The sequence below is a fragment of the Onychostoma macrolepis genome, chromosome 12 (genome assembly GCF_012432095.1).
Source record: "Onychostoma macrolepis isolate SWU-2019 chromosome 12, ASM1243209v1, whole genome shotgun sequence".
NCBI lineage: Eukaryota > Metazoa > Chordata > Actinopteri > Cypriniformes > Cyprinidae > Onychostoma > Onychostoma macrolepis.
Genome location: NC_081166.1, coordinates 17,744,146 through 17,766,814, shown reverse-complemented (window position 1 = coordinate 17,766,814; position 22,669 = coordinate 17,744,146). Strand labels below are relative to the sequence as shown.

The window sequence follows — 22,669 nt, the reverse complement described above, 5'->3', positions numbered from 1 at the left end:
TGCGCTATTTATGAAGGCTATATCTTTAACACCAAGCATTTCTGCAGACTCTGTTGATCTTCTCCTGAATTCATTTAACTCAAAAGTTAAGAATGTTATTGATGATATTGCTCTGGTAAAGGTCTGCAAGAAGACTGGCAGACAAAAATCACCATGGAGAAAATCAACAGCAGTTCAGAGTATGAAAAGACAATTCAGAAAAGCTGAGTGGATGTGGCAGAAGATGAAACTTGAAATTCACTATAGCATCTATAAAGACAGCCTTCATGCTTTCAATGTGGAACTAGCCACAGCTAGACAGACCTTCTTCTCAAACCTCATAAATAGTAACTTAAACAACACTTGCACTCTTTTTGCTACTGTGGAGAGACTGACAAACCCCCAAGTCAGATTCCCAGTGAAATGCTCTCCGACAGCAAATGCAATGAGTTTGCTTCCTTCTTTTCTGAGAAGATCAATAATATCAGAAAGGAGATTGGCACATCTTCTGGTTATGCAGAGGTCACACAGATTCGACCACAATTTCAAAAAGAAGTTACTATGTCTGTTTTTGGAGCAATTGATAGCAACATTTTGGAAGAAATAGTACAGCACCTTAAATCGTCAACCTGCTATCTTGACACACTTCCCACATATTTTTTCAAAAGTGTGCTTAACTGTTTAGAAGCAGATCTCTTAGAAATGGAGAACACCTCACTTCTCTCTGGGACGTTTCCAAACTCCCTGAAAACTGCAGTTGTTAAGCCCCTTCTGAAAAAGCGCAATCTTGATAACACAATGTTGAGCAACTATAGACCAATATCAAATCTTCCTTTCATAGGTAAGATTATTGAAAAGGTAGTTTTTAATCAGCTGAACAACTACTTAAACTCAAATGGATACCTGGACAATTTTCAATCTGGTTTCAGAGCGCATCACAGTACAGAGACAGCGCTTATTAAGATAATAAATTATATTCGCTTCAATTCTGATTCTGGCAAAATATCAGTGCTGGTACTACTGCGTTTGACACTGTTGATCATAACATACTTCTAGAGAGTCTGGAAAACTGGGTCAGGCTTTCTGGGATGGTACTCAAATGGTTCAGGGTCATACTTAGAAGGGAGAGGTTATTATGTGAGTATAGGAGAGCATAAGTCTAAGTGGATGTCCATGACATGAGGAGTTCCACAAGGCTCAATCCTTGCACCACTCTTGTTTAGCCTGTATATGCTCCCACTAAGTCAAATAATGAGAAATAACCAAATTGCCTATCACAGCTATGCTGATGATACCCAGATTTACCTAGCCTCATCTCCAAATGACTATAGCCCCATTGACTTCCTCTGCCAATGCATTGATGAAATTAACAGTTGGATGTGCCAGAACTTTCTTCAGTTAAACAAGGAGAAAACTGAAGTCATTGCATTTGGAAACAAAGATGAAGTTCTCAAGGTGAATGCATACCTTGACTCTAGGGGTCAAACAACTAAAAATCAAGTCAGCAATCTTGGGGTGATTCTAGAGACAGACCTTAGTTTTAGAAGTCATGTCAAAGCAGTAACTAAATCAGCATACTATCATCTCAAAAACATTGCAAGAATTAGATGTTTTGTGTCCAGTCAAGACTTGGAGAAACTTGTTCATGCCTTTATCACCAGCAGGGTGGATTATTGTAATGGTCTCCTCACCGACCTTCCAAAGAAGACCATTAGGCAGCTGCAGCTCATCCAGAACGCTGCTGCCAGGATTCTGACTAGAACCAGAAAATCTGAGCATATTACACCAGTCCTTAGGTCCTTACACTGGCTTCCAGTTACATTTAGGATTGATTTTATTTATAAATCACTCAATGGCCTAGGACCTAAATACATTGCAGATATGCTCACAGAATATAAACCTAACAGACCACTCAGATCATTAGGATCGAGTCAGTTAGAAATACCAAGGGTTCACATAAAACAAGGGGAGTCCGCTGTTGGAACCAGCATCCAGAAGAGATCAGATGTGCTAAAACATTAGCCACATTTAAATCCAGACTCAAAACTCATCTGTTTAGCTGTGCATTTGTTAAATGAGCACTGTGCTATGTCCAAACTAATATGTATAATCATTTTCTATTCTTAACTGTTTTCAATTCTTTTTAAATAAATTTTTATATCATTTTTTTTTTTTTTTTTTAATTCCTTGTTTTTATTGTTGTGTTTATTTAGATTTTTAATGACTATTTCATGTACTTTTATGTAAAGCACTTTGAATTACCACTGTGTATGAAATGTGCTATATAAATAAACTTGCTTTGCCTTGCCTTACTTGAAACCAACCGCAAACATTGTTAAAACATTGCTATATTTAAAACATAAAAATTGTTATATTTAAACACGTGACCTCTGGCTGAATAATATGGAGGATAAGCTTTGTAGTATAATTGCTGTATAAACTCCCCCATTAGTTGTTTGTTAAATCTGACATATTGGTCCATGCACGCACACTGGGATTATCTCAGTGGAGCTGATGCCATTAAGGCACATGTTTGCCTGGCTCATTTTGGTCTCTGGCTTCAGTGCAGAAAGGGGATAATCAGAAGCCAGGATTGATGCAGCATTTTCAATTCCATTGTTCTAATGGGCTTAAGCGGTAACCTGAGTGGGATATCCTTGCCATTCAGTATTGAGAGGCCCTCTTCACTGAAACTTACACCTGCTCTCAGTGTCTGTACCTTTTTTGCCTACTTAGTCTGCTTTACATTTGAACTCTCTTGTTTTAAGGCTTTGGTTACATCTAGGATTTAAAGGTTTATACTTTGCAGTGAGCTATGTTGTATTTATTGATTAGAAAAAAATTGAGAAAATGCATTGCATGAAAGCATTAAAAAAGGACCAAATTAAATAACTTGACTAAAAACTACATGCTGCTAGATCCACACATTTGTGAAACATTACATATGCAATTTAAAATTTTGGTTTCTGAAAGTTCTATTCGCAAATGAAGGTGCATTTATTCTTTTTTTCTGTTTAATTGCACTTCAAAGGTTTGTTGAGAACATCAGGTGTCGTCTGAAATGTTGGTCACCTTAACAATCTAAAGTAAGTCTAGTTCGGTTTTAAACTACTGAGGACATTAGAACATTCTTAGTGTACTGTATTATCTTCTAACAACAATCATTCGTATTAAAAACAGACGTATAATTGTAAGAGTAAAATATGTTGAAATGTGTAAACAGGTTTAACCAACTTTCTGAAATCTTATCAAGAATGTCTTTACTTGGCTGTTTGTACCCATTTTGTGGAAGTTATAAGTTTTGTTAAGAACAGTTCACCTTCAGAGGTTTTTCAGATGTACAGTAAAAGTGCATTTTCTTTGTTTTGTGCAGTGCACAAATGAATAAATCTCAAAGCTAAACATCAGACCGTGGAAACAGCGTCAATAGAAATAGTTCAAAGTTTATGCACAGTCACATGCTGGTGGTTTTGTGGTACAGAAATGCTGCAGCTTGTAAGTAAATATCACAGAATCCATAAGTATGTCTTGCAATTCTATGTGCATGAACCTAAAGCAGATTTAAAACACAGTCAACCAGATGCATCAGTTTAGTGACTTTATTTTATTTTCCCTGAACAGTTTTGTCATTGGTCATTTGGGGTGAATGTGGGACAACAAAACAGACACATGTATTCAAAAGTCAAGTACATTTACTTTATGTGCTGATTCTTCTTTTTGAAAAGAAATCAGGTGTAAAAAGTCAAATGAAAGCTGAGGCTACAGTGCTTATAGCCGAGGGCTCAAGAAGTCTTTCAGGATAACACCATAGTCTGAAACTCTGTAGGGAAAGAGGAACATTAGAATTTAAAATGTAGTAAAATCATTCAGACAATGACATTACTGATTTAACAGGGTTAGTCCAAAATAAACCTTTTCTGTATAGTTCTCACTTAAGTGTTTGAGCATATGCTAAAGGGGTGATTTGATCAAATTAAACACTTATGAAAATAAGGAGATAATTTTACTCTGTGCTCTGTTTCTCAGTAATTTGCATGCTGCTTTTAGACTTTGTATTGTCCCAGTGCGTGTGCATGACTGTTACTCAGGATTGAAATAATAATTTGAGGTGACCCTGATCTTTGATCCTCTTATGTAATGCAGTGATAGTTTTTTTTTTCCACTGGAGTTTCCATGAGCTAAGACAGCTATTAAATCTTTGCACATCTCTGAATAATGATCAGAGAAATTACATAACAGACAAGCAAAGGACATAAAGTGACAGATTTAAGTAAAAATGCAAAATAAATACGGCTTTCCCACCATTTTAAAGGGGAAAAAAAAATCTTCTGAAGACTGTGCATTCAAAATAATAGAACATGTAGATGCATAAAACACAAGAAATAAGACAAGAAAAAACAGGCACAATCTTATGAGAAAACATTACCGTCTACTCCAATCCGGCCATCGCTATCATCATCTGCAGCTGTAAGAAGGCTCTTAATCTCCTTTTCTGTCAGGGTTCGCGCCCCCGGGAAAAATCGCTGGAGAAAGAACCTGTTTCACAGAAATCCGTTGATGAGAAGAATTAAGTGCTGCACTGAACTCTTCAACTTCAAGCAGCTCTGCATTTTAACCCATTTTTCATTTTAGATCTTTCACATACAGCTCATCAATCAAATGATCAAATATGATCTCGTTCACCTGTCCTGGCTAAAATGCGAGCTAAAAATGAAACCCTTCAAAGGACTGTTGTGAATGTCATCTCTCCAGCCCTGGTTTCTAGTTCTGCTGATTAGCATTACATAATGCAGATAAATCACATAAAGCAGGGACAGAAAAAACATAATGACAGCATCTCCACGGATTACATTTGAAAAGGACAAAGTTTAAATGGAACTGTGGTATTATCAGGTAGCACATGGACCTTTAATGTAAAGCATAAACATAAGTAATTCTCTTTATGCATTTCATGTATGTCTATTACGAGCATAGTATTTTTAGCATTAGAAAGTGCTTTCTCTGATCACACTGAACAACAAAGCAACATATTGAAGCAATAAAAGCTTTAGGAACTGTGCCTCGAGTACATGAAATCACAACAACATAGTCTATGGCTCTGTAGCTGGGGGTTTTAGAGCATTGGCAAACACTGAATTCACATCACATCATTGTTTGTGATGTATCACACATGAATTTAATACCAGCCAAAATGACATACTTGAGCTCAGCCTCCTCAATAAATCCACTGTTATCTTCATCTATGATGCGGAAGACATCCTTCACCTCTTGGGGACTTTTCTGGCTCAGGCCACAAAGTTGGAAGAACTTTTTATAACAAAAGGAGTCTGGAGCTGTTGGAGAAAAAGCAACATGAGAATTATTGTCATTGTTGTCTCAACATGAGACAATTAAAACTTGTCTCCACATTATTATTTATTATTATACAAATTTTTAGTAGTCTACATACCTTGGCAGTCTTTGACAGCGTTTTCAATGGCCTCAGCCGAGAGGATGGAAGTAAGTGACATATTCAAACTGTTGAAGAAAAAAGTATTATTTTTTTACCTTTATATTTTGTTATATATTTATTTTGTTACTCTATACATTTATTACTAAAATTATCCTAATTATACATTTTAACATATTTGTGACAGAAATAAATTTATTAGAAATTCATTGAATTCAAAGAATGCACAGACATTAATAGCAATACAATAATACAGACAATTTATAACATTTCCAAATCATCATCATGCATTTTCTAGTATGTTTACACTATTTATTCTAGTTTACGTTCTGTCACTCTCCTATTGCTGAAAAAGAACATTTTAAACTTTAAATGAATTTAGTTCAAATCCAAAACACATGTAAGACAGCGGGATCAACTGTTATAAAGTATAGCAAATGCTATTTGATGGTAAACGGAAAGCAGCATCTGACCTGTGAAGATTTCTCCTCGCGCTGATCCAGAGCAGAGGTAAGGCTGTGCGATAGCGCCTCTCATCCACTGACAACTTATATATATGTACATGGTCATGGGACGGACAATGACAGATGCTTGGGTTACCTGTGCGTGTATCAAATTCGTGTTGCAAGGCTCGACTTGAATTTCTTGCCTAACTAATTATCCGTTACTATTTAAATGAGCCTCGGACCAAATGCACACACACACACACACACACACACACACACAGGTACCTGCACTTCTCCCTAATATTGCGCGTACTTGATTGAAACCAAACGCTCCGTGTGTGTGTGTGTGTCACTCTGTTACAAGGGTGCTGTTGTGTAAATAGATAGATAGATATGCTAGTGTTTTATATATATATTGGAATATATAGGTATATAAAGATATAAATGTATATAAATATATGCAAATATATAAATATGTAGTCCTAGGTATATAAAGAAATAAATAGGCCTATAGCCTATGTGTAAACCTTGATTTTAACAATTAAATGTTTACATCTTTTGCTGTGCATTAGACATTTTTGTAATTTCAAGTGATATATAATTTCAATATGTGTGTGTGTGTGTGTGTGTGTGCATTGGTTATATGCCTCCTTGGTATCATATTTATTTAATTATTTTATCTCAGTTAAGTGTATTCACCTTTTATCACTATATCATGATAGCACTACTAATTAGGTTAAAGGGGTGATTTCATATAGTCAACCCTGTGACCCTGTTATCATTTTGTACAATAAACAAACTGATAATTGAAAACTGGATATTTGTATTAATTGAGCAGAATTACACTAAAATGTTAACTAAAATGTTAATTTATTTAAAGGAATAGCTATATATCACAACATATTTTACAGTTTTCACATTTAGCTTGAGATAGTACAATGCTAATTATTAACACATTTTGTGTGTGTGTGTGATAGAATATTTAACATATTCAAATTTACATGATAAAATCATGTTATAAAAATGAAAAAGTTGCCACTTTGTGGACACGTTTTGCTTATTTATTTCTTATGAACTGTTTGATCCCTGTTGTGTGACTCACCTTTGATCTGTTTCACAAGATTTAGTTAACATCATCACGTATTTTGTGGCCCATAGCAGTTAATTAATAACAATACTGTAAGACAGTATTTGATGCCGATGTATAAGTTTCGCTGTTTAACAATTATACATGCTTACTCAGATTCTTACTGTATGCTTGATATAATGCCATATAATTAAATATAGCTTTACATTTAATGAGATTCACTTTGTCTTAGTTTTAAATAAGTAGTCAGGAGTCCAATCCACTTAGACTAATCATCTACTCATGCAACTTGACACTTTTCTCTTACTTTGTCACTAATCTGACCGATATCCGACAGAGTAATGATTGAGCTTACAGACAGAGAATTTTCTGCATCGTTTACTGTTCAGGAAAATCAGTCAGAATTCAAAGTAAATAGTATATGTATAGCAAAGATAATTGATGACTTGTAAAAATGTATTTATGTGAGAACTAAATGGTTAAAATGATTACTTAAGTGTCCCTATAAAAACATCTGTGTCAAAATCCACCACATAATTTTCACATTGCAATGCTATGGATCGAATAAAAATTCGAAAAAAAAAAAAAAAAATAATAATAATTTTTTATAATTAAGCAGACATGTAATCTACTGAAAATTTATGAAGAAATGGCACTGCTGAGTGCCTTTGGCCTGTCATGGAAAGGGGAAGACAAGACATTGGAGCCACCTAGCCAACAAACCAATACACTCTAATTTCACTGAACTGACTGGTAGTGTTACTGTATAGTGATCTATCCATTTACATTCTCTAATTTGTTAGTACATTACAGCCACATATGGAGCGAATTTTGTGCCAATATTCATCAAACAAATCCAGTGTTTTGCAAATAAACACAATCTGCTTTGCAAAGAAAAACTCGGATATCCGGGTGTAAATAGGCCAGCGTAGCATCTGAGAAGTGTCTCAACCCAAAAGAGGCAGTTTGAGGTTGTGGCAAGAAGGACACAACGTCTCCGTTCCCTCCATCAGGGAAAGAGGGTTACCATACATAACCAAGACGTTCCCCTTCTGTTGTTCACTTCAACGTTGTATTGATTGTACGACACTAGGGGTGGGTTGCACCAACAAGGATTAAATTAAGCAAAGTTTAGAGCTAATCAAGGATTTGTTGATCTGGGTTTTATTTTAAATCGAGTTGTGTTGCACCACTTAATTTTAAACTTAAATGAACAAATCTGGATTAGAATTCTAACCTGTGATTAAAACATCCATCTACGATTACTTTTCTCCGGCATGATGGATTAGTCATGTAATTAAACAGCAACAATGTTAATATCCTCTGTCTCTGATATAAGTTGCTTTTGTCGATAAAGGAAATAAACTTGTAAATGGTCTGCTACGTAGAGAAACCGTTGATCAAACGGCTGATCAAGCAAGCAATGAAAACTTGCAGTGCATAAGGATTTCATAATCTTGGAAATATAAATATAGTATTAATTAATGGAGTATAGCTCATGACAAAACAACCAAGATAAGAGAAAATAACTGGCATGATTCGTGGAGTGACTACCTCCGCTCGTGATAATTCATAAAATTATGAAGCAACAGGATTAAAGTTAATCTATTTTAAATATAAAATAAATCCAGGATCAAACTGATGGTTTAAATGTAAACCTGCTTATTTTTAAACAAGGTTTAAAGTTTGGTGCAACAGAATTATTATTAGAACCTTGATTTAATCTAGATTTAAGCTTAATCCTTGTTGGTGCAACCCACCCTAGGGGTCCCTATACTAAACGCCACAACCGCCGAACTGCGTCATGAGTCCACAGGGGCGCAGATGTTGACAAGCCAGCGTGTCACGACCAAACGCACCTCTCCTCCTCGTAACCTTCCAACGACCCAAGACTTAAGACCACACTCTTCAACATCCAGGAGAGCCGCCATAAAGGCAAGGTCCCCTCAACCGGTTAGCCTTTTCCCTAATACTCACCATAATATTTCTAACTGAAAAGTCTAGGTGGTGAACGTTGGGACAGTGACTATTCCCCCATGGGGGAAAGGCACTACGGAGATCACATCCTACCCGATGGGGAGGTAACATGTGAATATCCACCTATGGACTTACAGAGGAAGTACCACATAGGGAAGATTCTGAGGTGGGCTCCGCGTAAGGGGAGAACTACCAAGAACCCAGAACCTGTTGACAGGTTGAACCTTGGGCACATATCCAGGCCGAGGTCTCAGGACAACGTGAGAGTCTGCCGGCCCGAACTCCAGGCATGATTCGTTAACGGAGAGGGCTTGGAGTTCCCCCACCCTCTTGACGGAAGTGAGCGTAGTCAGGAGGGCCGTCTTCATAGAGAGGGCACTAAACTCAACTGACTGAAGGGGCTCAAACGGATCTTCCTGTAAGGCCTGTAAGGCGATAGTGTGATCCCAAGAGGGAACGAGGCGTGGCCTCGGAGGGTTCAACCCAACCTTAGGTGTTGAGGCAGACAGGTGCCTGTCCAGGCCTCCCTGGAGGAAAGAGAGCACAGACCCAATACCACATCTCCGAGGGTCCTTCCCCTGGGAAGAACACCAATTTATGAAAATGTGCCACTTCAGGTCATACAACCGCCTTGTCGAGGGGGCTCTGGCCTGAGTAATGGTATTCACCACTGCTGGTGAAAGGTCTCTGAGTTTCTCCTGGTCGCGTCCAGGGACCAAACATGAAGGTTCCAGAGATCCGGACGCGGATGCCAAATCGTGCCCCTCCCCTGAGAAAGAAGGTCCCTCCTCAGGGGGATTCGCCAAGGAGGAGCTAATGCCATGAGCACGAGTTCCGAGAACCAGGTCCGGTTGGGCCAACGAGGGGCCACAAGCAGGAGCTGCTCTCCATCCTCCCTGACTTTGCACAGTGTCTGTGCAATGAGGCTCACTGGGGGAAACGCATACTTGAGTAAGCCCCTGGGCCAGTGCGTCCGTGCCGAGAGGAGCCTCGGACAGGGAGTACCACAACTGGCAATGGGTCGATTCCGACGAGGCAAACAGGTCTACCTGTGCCTGGCCAAACTGACTCCAAATCAGCTGAACCTGATTTGGGGGTGAAGCTTCCACTCACTCCTGAGTGAGACCTGTCATGAGAGGAGATCCGCTCCCCGATTGAGGTCGCCTGGGATATGAGTGGCATGCAGAGACTTGAGTCTGTGCTGGCTCCAGAGTAAGAGATGGCGGGCAAGTTGTGACATGCGATAGGAGCGAACACCACCCTGGTGGTTGATGTACGCAACTGTCACTGTGTTGTCCATCTGGACCAAGACGTGCTTGGCTTGGATCAAGGGTCGAAACCTCCTCAAGGCTAAAAGCACTACTAACAACAATTTGAGGCAATTGATATGCCAATGCAGCCGAGGTCCTGTCCAAACCCCTGATGCTGCATGCCCGTTGCACACGGCGCCCCAGCCTGTTTTGGAAGCATCTGTTGTAACAACAATGCGTCTGGACACTTGCTCTAAGGGCACTCCTGCCTGTAGAAAAGAAATGTCCTCCCAAGGGCTGAATGTACAGCGACACGACGGTGTGATGTTCACACGGTGTGAGCCGTTGTGCCATGCCCATCTCGGGACCCGGATACGAAGCCAGTGCTGAAGCGGTCTCATATGCATCAGGTCCAGCGGTGTGACCGCGGCTGAGGATGCCATATGCCCCAGGAGCCTCTGAAAGTTTTTGAGAGGGACCGCTGTTTTCTGCTTGAGAGCCCTCAAGCACTTCTGCACTGATTGGGCACGGTCTTGAGAAAGACGTGCAGTCATCGTAACTGAGTCCAGTTCTACACTAAGAAAAGAGATATTCTGCACAGGCGAGAGTTTGCACTTTTCCCAGTTGACCCGAAGTCCCAATCGGGCTAGGTGGTCGAGGACCATGTCCCTGTGTGTGCAAACCAATTCCCGCGAGTGAGCCAAAATTAGCCAGTCGTCGAGATAATTGAGAATGCGAATGCCCACCTCCCTGAAAGGGGCAAGGGCAGCTTCCGCGACTTTCGTAAAGACGCAAGGAGATAGGGACAGCCCGAAGGGAAGGATTGATATGCTCGTCCCTCGAATGCAAACCAAAGAAACGGTCTGTGCCTTGGTAGGATTGAGACATGAAAGTACGCATCCTTCAGGTCTATTGCCACTGACCAATCCTGATTTCTGGCACATGTTAATATGTGCTTGAGGGTTAAAATTCTGAACCGAAGCTTGTGAAGTGCCTAATTCAGAACCCTCAAATCTAGGATCGGTCTGAGCCCTCCGCCTTTCTTGGGTACAATGAAGTACGGGCTGTAAACCCCCTCTTCATTTAGGCTAGGGGCACAGGCTCGACTGCACCTTTCTGGAGAAGGGTTGCAACCTCCGCCCGAAGGACAGAAGCATTCTCGCCTCAAATCGAGGTGAACAGAATGCATCTGTACTTGGGCGGGCGCCTGGCGAACTGAATCGCGTAGCCGAATCGAATGGTTCTGAGAAGCCATCGCGAGGGATTGGAGAGGCTTAGCCAAGCATCCAGATATCCTGCTAATGGTCTCAGGGGAACCAGTTTCGACGTACCTTGGGGAAGGTTGCTGTGGCTGATCGGAGTGGTCCTACAGTGGTAGGAGGTGAATCGTCCTGTAACACACACCATGCCTTGTCCATGGTACCTGTCACATGCACCACCGACGGATGAGGGAACATGAGTTCACCAGCATGCGTCAAGTGGGCTAAGTGACAGATTTCCTGCATCTGAACGTGAGGAGACAGAGTGTCTGTATCCAAGTGGGTTCTGATGCATGGTGTCAGCGTTAGGCCCTCGCACATGGGAGGGCCAATAACACTGTGTGTGTGACCCAGAGAAGAAGGAAATTGATCTTTTATTGACCATGTGGTGGTTATCTGCCAGGTGGCAGACAGCCATGTTGGAGCCGAATCCACCTCCCATCCCCCCGTCGGAAGTGGATCCGGGATGGCCAGATGGTCCCTCCTCCCTGGGTCGCCCGTCTCAGGAACGTTTTGTGGCCCTACAAGGGTTCCTAGTGGCCTGATGACGGGCTGGCGGTGCCACCTTCCTGCGAGTGGTGGGCCGTTGGTCAGGCTTGACTGAAGGCCCAGGCTTTCGTGGGGCCTCTACAGTCCTCGCAGGGGGCCGTCCCCGGCGATGAGCAGACGGAGGTTGCTGACTCGGGGGTGCAGGGGCAGGACCTGACCCACGCCGAGGCAGGATGTGGCTGATGGCCTCCGTCTGCTGGGCAAATTCTTCCACAGTGTCACCAAAGAGACCAACCTGTGAAATGGGGGTGTCAAGAAAGCGAACTTTCTCGGCTTCCCGCATCTCGGCCAGGTTGAGCCACAGGTGGCGTTCCTGGACCACCATAGTAGACATCGCCCTTCCCAGGGCCTGCGCCATGACCTTCGTAGCCCGGAGAGCATAGTCGGTCTCCGAGTGCAGTTCCTGCAGTACCTCTGGGTTGGGACTGCCCTCGTGCAGTTCTTTCAACGCCTTGGCCTGGTAGACCTGTAGGATGGCCATAGCGTACAGGGGGGACGCAGCTTGTCCAGAGGCAGTGTAAGCCTTTGCCACTAGGGACGAAGAGAACTTACATGCCCAGGTTGTGTTAATGTTTGTATTTCTTTATTTGCGTTGATGTCCTTTGAATTGTTGTGTGTAAAACTGTTGTTTTTGTTTGTATGTATTTTTCATGGTGTTCCATATCAGAAAAATAAAACACATGGACATCAGTATTTTGGAAGCCCTACAGAGTCTTGTTAGTTTCCCTAGTCTTGCCTTTTTCGGATTGTGTTTTCCCCTGCCTGGACTCTTGCTTACGTTTTGGATTACCTCTCTTGTCTAGCCCCTTTTGATACTGTTCGTTGTCGTCTGACCCACACCCGTTTTAGATAACTCTGTGCATTGCCTGTGATATACTTGTCTGCCATTGTTCGACCCTGCCTGTTATGACCACGTCTCTTGTCAATAAACGCTTGCATATGGATCCGCACGTCTCATGTCTCGTCAGCCACGTTACAGAATACTCGGCCACACAAGGATCCAGCGGCTTTTCAGAGGAACATTGGCCAGGTATGGACATAGCACGTATATTACTAGCTCTTAAACAAGGCCCGCGTTCCCTGGAGAAATATATTCAAGAGTATCTAGCCATTGCCTATTACTCAGATTTACCGGACTGTTTGTTGATTGAGTTTTTTTGCGATGGCATTAATCAACCACTGAGGTCTAAGCTCAGAAACGAGGGTCCGCGTTCATCACTTAGCCAGTTTATGGACTATGCTCTGTTGTGTGTTGGCTCTTCATTCACTGTGGGTGTCGCGGAGGAAAACGCGACACTGCATTCACTAGTATGACTGAGTCTTCATCAGTCAGGAACCTAGGTGTGCTGTTTGATAGCAATCTTTCATTTGAAAGCCATGTTTCTAGCATCTGTAAAACTGCATTTTTTCATCTCAAAAGCATATCTAAATTGCGACCAATGCTCTCAACGTCAAATGCAGAAATGTTAATTCATGCGTTTATGACCTCAAGGTTAGACTATTGTAATGCTTTATTGGGTGGTTGTTCTGCACGCTTGATCAACAAACTACAGTTAGTCCAAAATGCAGCAGCTAGAGTCCTTACTAGAACCAGGAAATATGACCATATTAGCCCGGTTCTGTCAACACTGCACTGGCTCCCTATCAAACATCGGATAGATTTTAAAATCTTGTTAATTACTTATAAAGCCCTGAATGGTTTAGCTCCTCAGTACTTGAGCAAGCTCTTATCACATTATAGTCCTCCACGTCCAATGCGTTCTCAAAACTCCGGCCATTTGATAATACCTAGAATATCAAAATCGACTGCGGGCGGCAGATCCTATTCCTATTTAGCACCCAAACTCTGGAACAATCTACCTAACACTGTTCGGGAGGCAGACACACTCTGTCAGTTTAAATCTAGATTAAAGACCCATCTCTTTAGCCTGGCTTACACATAACACATTAATACGCTTCTATTATTCAAATCCGTTAAAGGATTGTTAGGCTGCATTAATTAGATCAACCGGAACCGGGAACACTCCCCATAACACACGATGTACTCGTTACATCGTAAGTAGAATGGCATCTACGCTAATATTTGTCTGTTTCTTTCCTATTCTGTTTCTCAGTCCGTATCCGGTCAGATGGTGGATCAGCACCAAGAGACGATGTCTACAGCCGTCAGCGGAGACCAGGACACCCAGATGACCCCCAGAGACATATCCCCAGTGAAAACCTCGATTGAATACAATAAAACTAAAAAAATAACAAAATAACTAAAATATAATAAAATACCTAACTACATAATACTACTATTGTTAGAAATTGCAACAAAATTAAAATAGAAATATAAACTTTTGAACTGCGGGTTTCGTCTGGTCAGAGGAGAACTGGCCCCCCGACTGAGCCTGGTTTCTCCCAAGGTTTTTTTTTCTCCATTCTGTCACAGAGGGAGTTTTGGTTCCTTACCGCTGTCGCCTCTGGCTTGCTCAGTTGGGGACACTTAATTTCTAGCGATTATCGCCGATTTGATTGCACAGATACTATTTAAACTAAACTGAGCTAGACAATGACATCTCTGAAATCAATAATGAAATGCCTTTAACTGAAAATTGAAAATTGAGTGTTTAATCTTATCATTATACATTACTGACACTCTATCCTCTAATTTGATACTGTTAAGTGCTTTGACACAATCTGTATTGTTAAAAGCACTATATAAATAAAGGTGACTTGACTTGACTAGTATGATAGCAGCCGCACTAGAGCAGACTCACAAAATGGCGGCGACAGCAGAGCCCGTTCGCAAAATGGAGGCCACAACAACACCCCGTCAAGTCACAGCTGATCTTCACGAGTCAAGGAAAGTCACAGCTGATCTTCACGAGTCAAGCCAAGTCACAGTTGATCTTCACGAGTCAAGCCAAGTCACAGCTGATCTTCACGTCGCAGCCGATCTTCACGAGTCAAGCCAAGTCGCAGCTGATCTTCATGAGCTAAGTCAAGTCACCGTTGATCGTCACGAATCAAACCAAGTCAAAGCTGATCTTCACGAGTCAAGACAAGTCACAGCTGATCTTCATGAGGAGAGGAGGCTGACACTGAACTTTTGCCCTGTCATGTCACGGCTAAGGAGGCCGACACTGAACTTTTGCCCTGCCCTGTCACAGCTATGGAGGCCGCCCGTGAGTTCTCTGCCTGTCCTGCCGCAGCCAGAAGGGCTATCCCTGAACTCTCGTCCTGCCCTGTCACAGCTATGGAGGCCGCTTGTAAATTCTCTGCCTGTCCTGTCACAGCCAGAAAGGCTACCCCTGAACTCTCATCCTGTCACGGCCACGGAGGCCACTTTTGAACATTTGCCCAGCTCTGAACCGGCCGAGGAGGCCATCTTTGAACTCTCACCCCGTTCTGAACCAGCCATGGTGGCTGATTGTGAACTGTCTGTTTTGTCTGTCTCTGTCAAGAAATCTACCCCTAGTGAACAGTCTGTCTCCCTAGTTTCCATCCATAAATCCTATATTGAACTGCCTGTTTTGAGCCCAGAAACCATAAATACACCCCATATCTGTCCTGTTAACCCTGCCATTGCCAAAGAAATCAGTAATGAACAGTCTGTCTATCCCATTTCTACCAATGCATTTATTTATGGACTGTCTGCCTACTCATTTGCTCCCAGGAAAAACATTGATATACTTACCATGTTCCCTACCTCAGTCCTTGTGTCCGTGCATGTTCTTTCTCCTCCTTGTGTCTCAGTTTTCCCTAGGTCTCAGTCTCTGCTGTGGGTTCCTGATCCATCGTGGTGTGCTCCTGCTCTATCTGCTCCGCTCTGGTGGTCTTCTGCTCCACCTGTTCCGTCTGCTCCACCGTGGTGGTCTGCTGTCTGGCTCTGGTGGTCTTTCTGCTCTGCCCTAGTGGGCTCCAGCTCCGTCTGCTCCGCCCTGGTGGGCTCCTGTTCTGTCAGCTCTGACCTGGTGGTCTTCTGCTCCACCTGTCCCGTCTGCTCCACCGTGGTGGTCTGCTGTCTGGCTCTGGTGGTCTTCTGCTCCACCTGTCCTGTCTGCTCCGCCCTGGTGGGCTCCGGTCCCGTCTGCTCCGCCCTGGTGGGCTCCGGTTCCGTTGACTCTGCCCCGGCTTCCTGCTTGGCCGGCTCTGCCTCAGTCCCCATTCTCTCCACTTCCACATGGACCTGGCCCTCCGTCCCTCCCCCTGTTCCGCCTCCGCTCCACCACCCTCCTGGATGTTGTAGGAGCGTCTGGAAGCCGCTCCTTGGGGGGGGGTTACGAATGGCATGGCTATGTCACGAATCCTGTCCATGCACTTCCGTTCACTCACCACCAGAGGTCACCCGCTCATCACATGGACTCTTGCACTGCACTACACTACTGTTGCATTTCACCTAACTACATTTCCCATCATCCATCGCACAGATCACACAGCTGTCAGATTACACATTGCACTGATTACACAGCTGAAACCCATTGGACACTCTTTATAAGCCTTGGACTTTCTCTCCCTCTCTGCCGAGTATTGTATGCATTATCTTCACTAGTGTAGCACACTATTTATTAAACCACTGTTTATTAAAATGCTGAATTTAGTATTACATCAGTGTGAACTTGATCCTTCTCCCCAATTCACAGAACAAGAGTGACACCAGAAGAGAAATATTCATCATTTTGCTTAGCTAAAAAATACGTAATTATTTTAGACAAATGACTGCACAGTGTTACATCATTTAAAAAAAAGTTTTAGATATTGTACTAAATAATGTGATTTGATTTAATTTTTTTTATTAATAATTAATGACATCTGGGGTGATATTACTATATCTGATGCTAAATTTAATTGTCTAAGCTTTCATTTTTGGTACACAATATTGTCACTATCCACAATATATTGTGACATGGATATTGTTATACCCCTGTATTGTTTTGAATGTTGAACAATTGTATCAATATATATGTATATTCTATATCCCGCGATCCAACAGAGGATAAGAAGTACGGAGAATGGATCTGTTTTTATAGGGAAAGACTGCCTAGTTAAATGTTTAGCCATGTCACTACTGATTTTTGAACTAATCAATCATGTTAACAACTTTACAGCTTGTTGTGAATTTCACTGACACTGTAGTAGGGTCGCTTTGTGAAAACATCTAAATGGTTAATTATAGAGATAGTAAGACAGAAACTCACCTGTTCCCCACTCATATTGGTCTGAAAAGGTAAAGAGGTGTTTCGGGTCTCGGGAGACTAGCCTAAATTGACCGACAGCGCCATCTGCTGTTTATGGAAAAGAAAGTTGCTCAATTGTACGTGTGAGAAAATCTGCCCGCACGCGTGTGAGAAAATCAAGCCAAGTTTTCTCATAAAAAGGCAAATGAGTCTCAAAGCTGTAACACACAATACATATATATATATATATCCACACCTCTGCATTTTCTCTCAAATAGAGTTTTGTATTTGCAAATCACTTTGCGTTTGTTTGAAAGTCGAGTTTTTCTTTGCAAAGCAGATTGCGTTTATTTGCAAAACACTGGATTTGTTTGATAAATATTGGCACAAAATTCGCTCCATACCCAACATGTCTTCTACTGTCGTTTGTTGAGTATGCAAATGACATTAATGACAAATTAAAAATAAAACAAATAACACATTTTTCAAAAATCCTAAATTACCAGCACACTTTTCAGATAAGAATACGTTGTCGTTTAAATCAGTAAAGTATGCATAAAAATAAAAATAATAATAATAATTATTTAGTTGAGAGGCTGCTGGCATGTTTAAATCAAATCAATTTTGGCACCAGACACCACCTAGTGGCGGCCACATTGAACTTCAAGATACCTAATGACAGCTCTTTCTAATTCATGTAACAAACAAACACATAATATGTTACAATGTTACATAAAATCATTATGTACATAACTGATTATAACAGGTCATCTTTGTTTTGTGTTTGCTTTATTTGGACTTTGAGTTTCACTGTTTAGATTATTTTCCTTTGTCTGTGTCCATTAGTTACTATATGGTAGCCTACTCTTTGCACTTGATGTTCTTTTACTTTATTGGTTTGTTTCAGTGTAGCTCTGTGTTTTCTTCAGTTCATTGTTAGTTCTCATTGTTATTTTGGTTGTTTAGTTCCTGAGTTCTTTTGCTAAATAAACATATTATTATGGTACCTCATCTCTATTGCAAACAATTGTGCCTTTAATAACAAAAAATATCTTTTTAAATGAAGGGGGGAAAAAAACCTAATGTGAAGAGTAACACTAGATGTCAGTGTAGTTTTCACTGAAAATTAAGATGGCTTGTTCTTATTCCACTTCCAAAAACTGTATATTTAACAGTATTTTATTAAATGTCCCATTAGATCTATATCTCATTGATTATGTCCCATTTTTATAGTCTTTTGCCAGAGACATTTTTATGATCCTTTACCATAATTTCTTTTATGCTATTATAACTTTCCATACTGTATTATTTACTACAAAAGCATTGCTAATGTGCCCCTCTTAGAGGACAAAAATAGCTAAGCTATAATGGCAGTGTAATGTTTACACAGAGGACAAAGACTCAAAAATGAAAAATAGTATTTATTTTCTCATTGTCCTTTCCCAAAAACAGCATCAAAGATTTTACAGAAACCAACATGCATATCTACAACGCAAAAGACCGTGTGACGTTGACAGTCATTGTGGACCGGGTGCAGCATGGGAGTGGACAGTTAGAATTTTGTATAAAAATCAGCCACCCCGGTAAAAAAGTGGAGATCTCAGGCTACAATACTGATTGTCAGCAAAAGTTGTTGGTCAGGTGCCATTTATGCTTTGACCATGACAGCAAACTCTGGGAAATGAAGGAGAAAGAATTCATCAGAAGACATAATGGAGCAAATGGTTATTATATACAAAATATTTACACTATTTCAGTCATTATATACAGTTGGTATATTCAACAAGGAGCGGATTCCTCACCGTCAATTCCAATCTTGCCATCACCATCAGAGTCTCCAGCTTTCAGGAAGGCCTTTGTCTCTGCATCAGTGAGTGCCCTGGCGCCAGCAGAGAAGTTCTGCAGGAACAGTCTGAAGAGCACAACAGGCAATTACCCTTAAGCCTATTGTTCAAGGAAGTTTATTTAAAAGTATTAAAAATAATTTATTTAATATTAAAAAGTGTTTAAGGACCAGACTTACTTAAGCTCATCCTCCTCAATGAAGCCGCTCTTGTCCTGGTCAATGACAGCAAAGGCCTTCTTGATGTCATCAGGAGTCTTGGCAGACAGACCGACCTTGGCGAAGAAGCTCTTGTAGTTGAAGGAGTCAGCAGCTGGAAGGTAATTTCATCAAGATTTTAGCACGATAGTGGAGATGAATGACTACAAGAAGAACTTTAGGGTCTTGAAAAACATGGTTGCTTATCCACAGTTTCAAGTGCCATACTCTAACGAATGACACCCTAAAATGAAAATTCTGTCATTATTTACTCACCCTCATGTTGTTCTAAATCCACGTGACTTTCTATTCTCCGTGGAGCACAGAAGGAGATGTTAGGCAGAATGACAGTCTCAGTCACCATTCACTTTCATTGCATCTTTGTCCATACATGAAAGTGAATAGTGACTGAGGCTGTCGGTCCCTATAGCATTCTGCCTTTTGTGTTCCACGGAAAGAAGAAAGTCATGCGGGTTTGGAACGACATGAAATTGATGTTCTCACTTTAGCTTGTAGGTCAATGGGACGGTCCAGAAACATGCAGGTTACCTTGACAGGCCTGCAGGGCTGCAGTGATGTCAGCATCATTCAGAATACCAGCGAATGCCATGATTAGCCTAAAAAATGACAGAGGTTTTATTTTACTTGGACTTATATATATTCATTTGAATATACATTTGAATTGAATTACAAAAAAACCCCCCAAAAAATCATACTCCATCCATATAACAGATCATCAGAAATTATGTGCTCCCATGCTTGGTAAAAGGCACACATTAATTGCATATGTCTTTAACAACACAGTGTGTTATGATAAATCCCACCCAGTCCTGGCGTAATCAAACCGCTTAATAAAGAGCGATATCCCAACACGTCCAAATTCCAAGACACAAATTATTCCCACGCCAGGTGGCCGAGACTTAATAGATCAACACATCCTCTCTGGAGCAACCCGAAGTCATATTGCCTTTGTTGTTTGTCGTTTTTCTTCCTTCCTTGCAAGATATTGTGAGCTCTTGTAGTTTCAGCTGTGAAGACACTCACCTCTGGTTGTCCTTAGGGTTTGGGTTTGGATTCGCAGGGATGAAACTGGCTACTGCAGTGAGCACCAACTCCGTGGCTTCCACCTTATATACCACTACTCAACCGAAATATAAGGCATAATGTAATGGACACCGCATGACGGGCAGTTGGTTGAAAAACTTGTCCAGTAGTCAGGCCGTTCTATTTTTATGCACTAAAATGAAGATGCATAAAAGGTACGTATGTATAAGTCCTTAATATCGCGTCGGCTAATAATATACGATGCTGATATGGATGAAAGCGCTAGTAGCCTATGTATCTGAAGATGAGAGGGAAGAGTTAAGGTCATTTTGCCTGAGAGAAACTGAGTTCGCTCTGCAGTTGTGTAAGTTAACTGGAGCAAATCATCTCACAAGCTTTGGAGCTTCAAGAGGAAGCGCGTGAATCACAAATGAACCCATAATACTCATTTTCAGTCGTTACTTGTTTTCTTTGGAAATATAAGGTAAATGCAAACTCACAGGGCATCGTAGCGCTTGTAACGTGTGTTTATTTGACATGAAGATGTAGGCTAGTCAAAACATTTCAGCTGTTGGTCCTTGTTTGTTTAACGTCCACCGTATGGATTTACGATTCTCTTGACCACTGCTTGCCAGCCTCGCGTTTGATTTTAAATACATTTATAAAATCGACAGCTATTGTGTGCATTGGACCAATGATAACATGTTTCTGACTAGAATTTGGACCTTGTTTACAGAGAAACATTTTCTAATGAAAACATCTCTAAGCCTTGGACTTGACTTTCATTTATCTTAATTTCTCTGCATTACTTTTCTAGCTTGTTCCCTAATCATATTATCTAATAAATCTGGCATATCATGTCTATAAACCTGATGTATTTCATATATTGTTGGCTCTCTGATGCACTGCTTTTCTTCCTCTTCTGTAAGTCACTTTTGGAGCTTCTGCTAAATGCACAAATGTAAACTGTAGGCTGAATGTAAAATACAAAGAAGTTATAAATCTAAATTACAATTCTCAAATATTAACCTGTTTGGTACTGATACCCAATAAAGCTACTGTCAGATCATGATATATGCTAAAAGTCTTAAGATGAATAGCTGTCCCCCATAATAATGACAGGTGTATGGGGACAGTGATTCTTGGTTATAACAAAACATCTGTTCCAATATTTTTGAAAAACATTTGTGACCCTGGACGACAAAACCAGTCTTAAGTGTAAATGAGATTTATACATAATCTGAAAGCTGAATAATTAAGCTTTCCATTGATGTATGGGTTGTTAGGATCGGACAATATTTGGCCGAGATACAACTATATGAATATCTGGAATCTGAGGGTGCAAAAAAATCAAAATATTGAGACAATCGCCTTTAAACTTGTCCAAATGAAGTTCTTAGCAATGCATATTACTAATCAAAAATGAAGTTTTTATACATTTATGGTAAGAAATTTACAAAATATCTTCATGGAACATGATCTTTACTTAATATCCTAATGATTTTTGGCATAAAAGAAAAATGTATAATATAGACCCATACAATATATTTTTGGCTATTACTACAAATATACCCCAGCGACTTAAGACTGGTTTTGTGGTCCAGGGTCACATTTTGCAAAACATGATTTTGGAAAACTTTTGAAACATTTTTCAGCATTCTTTACATTATGAAAACGTAAATAAACAGACAGCTGTTTCAAAATAGCTAATCCTTTACAATTAGATGGATGAAAATGATTAGAAAGGCACTATAAGGCTACATCTACTATAGTTTTTATTTATTTATTTTTTTAAATCAGAATTGTTATTATACTATGCTATTAGACAGAGTTTGTGCACATTCATATATTAGATCAGAGAATAAACTTTCTTTGGCTATGAGACATTGTAATTTAATACTGTTTTTCAGTAATGAGGCATACATAGAACTGTGTTGTTAGAAGAACACTCTTAAGAATAAAGGTGCCATAGAAGAACCATTTTTGGTTCCACAAAGAACCATTCAGTCAAAGGTTCTTTAAAGAACAATCTCTTTCTTATCTTTCTATAATCTGTAGAACCTTCTTTCGCCACAAAGAACCTTTTGTGAAACAGAAAGGTTCTGCAGATGTTAAAGGTTCTTAATAGAACCATTTAGACAAAATGGTTCTTCTATGGCATCGCTGTGAAGAACCTTTTGAAGCACCTTTATTTTTAAGAGTGTACATTCCAGCATTCAGAGAGTCAGCTTCTCCTGCTTTGCTTCAGTTGAGTTGTGTGTGATATGCCTTTGGGATCAGAGTATAAAGTGACATGCTCACTCAGTCACTGAGAGCTGTAAGTGATGCCTGTAGCCTGCACTTCCTGTTGATTGTAAGGGCATTAATTTGAGCATGTGTACAAATCCTCATGGTAAGTCCCTGTGCTGGACAGGGACCATTACATG

General features: G+C 40.6%; 2 protein-coding genes across 2 annotated transcripts; both read right to left on the bottom strand.

The window, feature by feature from the left end:
- Positions 1–3,564: 3,564 nt before the first annotated feature.
- On the bottom strand, positions 3,565–6,047 carry pvalb9 (parvalbumin 9). Its single transcript, XM_058793873.1, has 5 exons — positions 5,902–6,047; positions 5,429–5,496; positions 5,180–5,312; positions 4,406–4,515; positions 3,565–3,799 (listed from the first exon to the last, which is right to left on the bottom strand). Exons 2-5 carry the CDS (start codon positions 5,487–5,489, stop codon positions 3,774–3,776), a joined length of 330 nt encoding a protein of 109 aa, XP_058649856.1. The 5' UTR covers positions 5,490–5,496; positions 5,902–6,047; the 3' UTR covers positions 3,565–3,773.
- Positions 6,048–18,566: 12,519 nt separating this feature from the next.
- LOC131551012 (parvalbumin alpha) lies at positions 18,567–20,334 on the bottom strand. Its single transcript, XM_058793589.1, has 5 exons — positions 20,244–20,334; positions 19,749–19,816; positions 19,182–19,314; positions 18,961–19,070; positions 18,567–18,832 (listed from the first exon to the last, which is right to left on the bottom strand). The coding sequence occupies exons 2-5, from the start codon at positions 19,807–19,809 to the stop codon at positions 18,807–18,809; spliced, it is 330 nt and encodes a 109-aa protein (XP_058649572.1). The 5' UTR covers positions 19,810–19,816; positions 20,244–20,334; the 3' UTR covers positions 18,567–18,806.
- Positions 20,335–22,669: the final 2,335 nt, after the last annotated feature.

Coding starts and splice junctions, on each gene's coding strand:
- pvalb9 (XM_058793873.1), bottom strand. CDS start 5,489: ATGTCACTTACTTCCATCCTCTCGGCTGAGGCCATTGAAAACGCTGTC. Junction 4,516..5,179: donor ATTGAGGAGGCTGAGCTCAA/GTATGTCATTTT, acceptor TCTGTGAAACAG/GTTCTTTCTCCAGCGATTTT. Junction 3,800..4,405: donor TGGCCGGATTGGAGTAGACG/GTAATGTTTTCT, acceptor CTTTCCCTACAG/AGTTTCAGACTATGGTGTTA.
- LOC131551012 (XM_058793589.1), bottom strand. CDS start 19,809: ATGGCATTCGCTGGTATTCTGAATGATGCTGACATCACTGCAGCCCTG. Junction 19,071..19,181: donor ATTGAGGAGGATGAGCTTAA/GTAAGTCTGGTC, acceptor TGTGCTCTTCAG/ACTGTTCCTGCAGAACTTCT. Junction 18,833..18,960: donor TGGCAAGATTGGAATTGACG/GTGAGGAATCCG, acceptor TTCATTTCCCAG/AGTTTGCTGTCATGGTCAAA.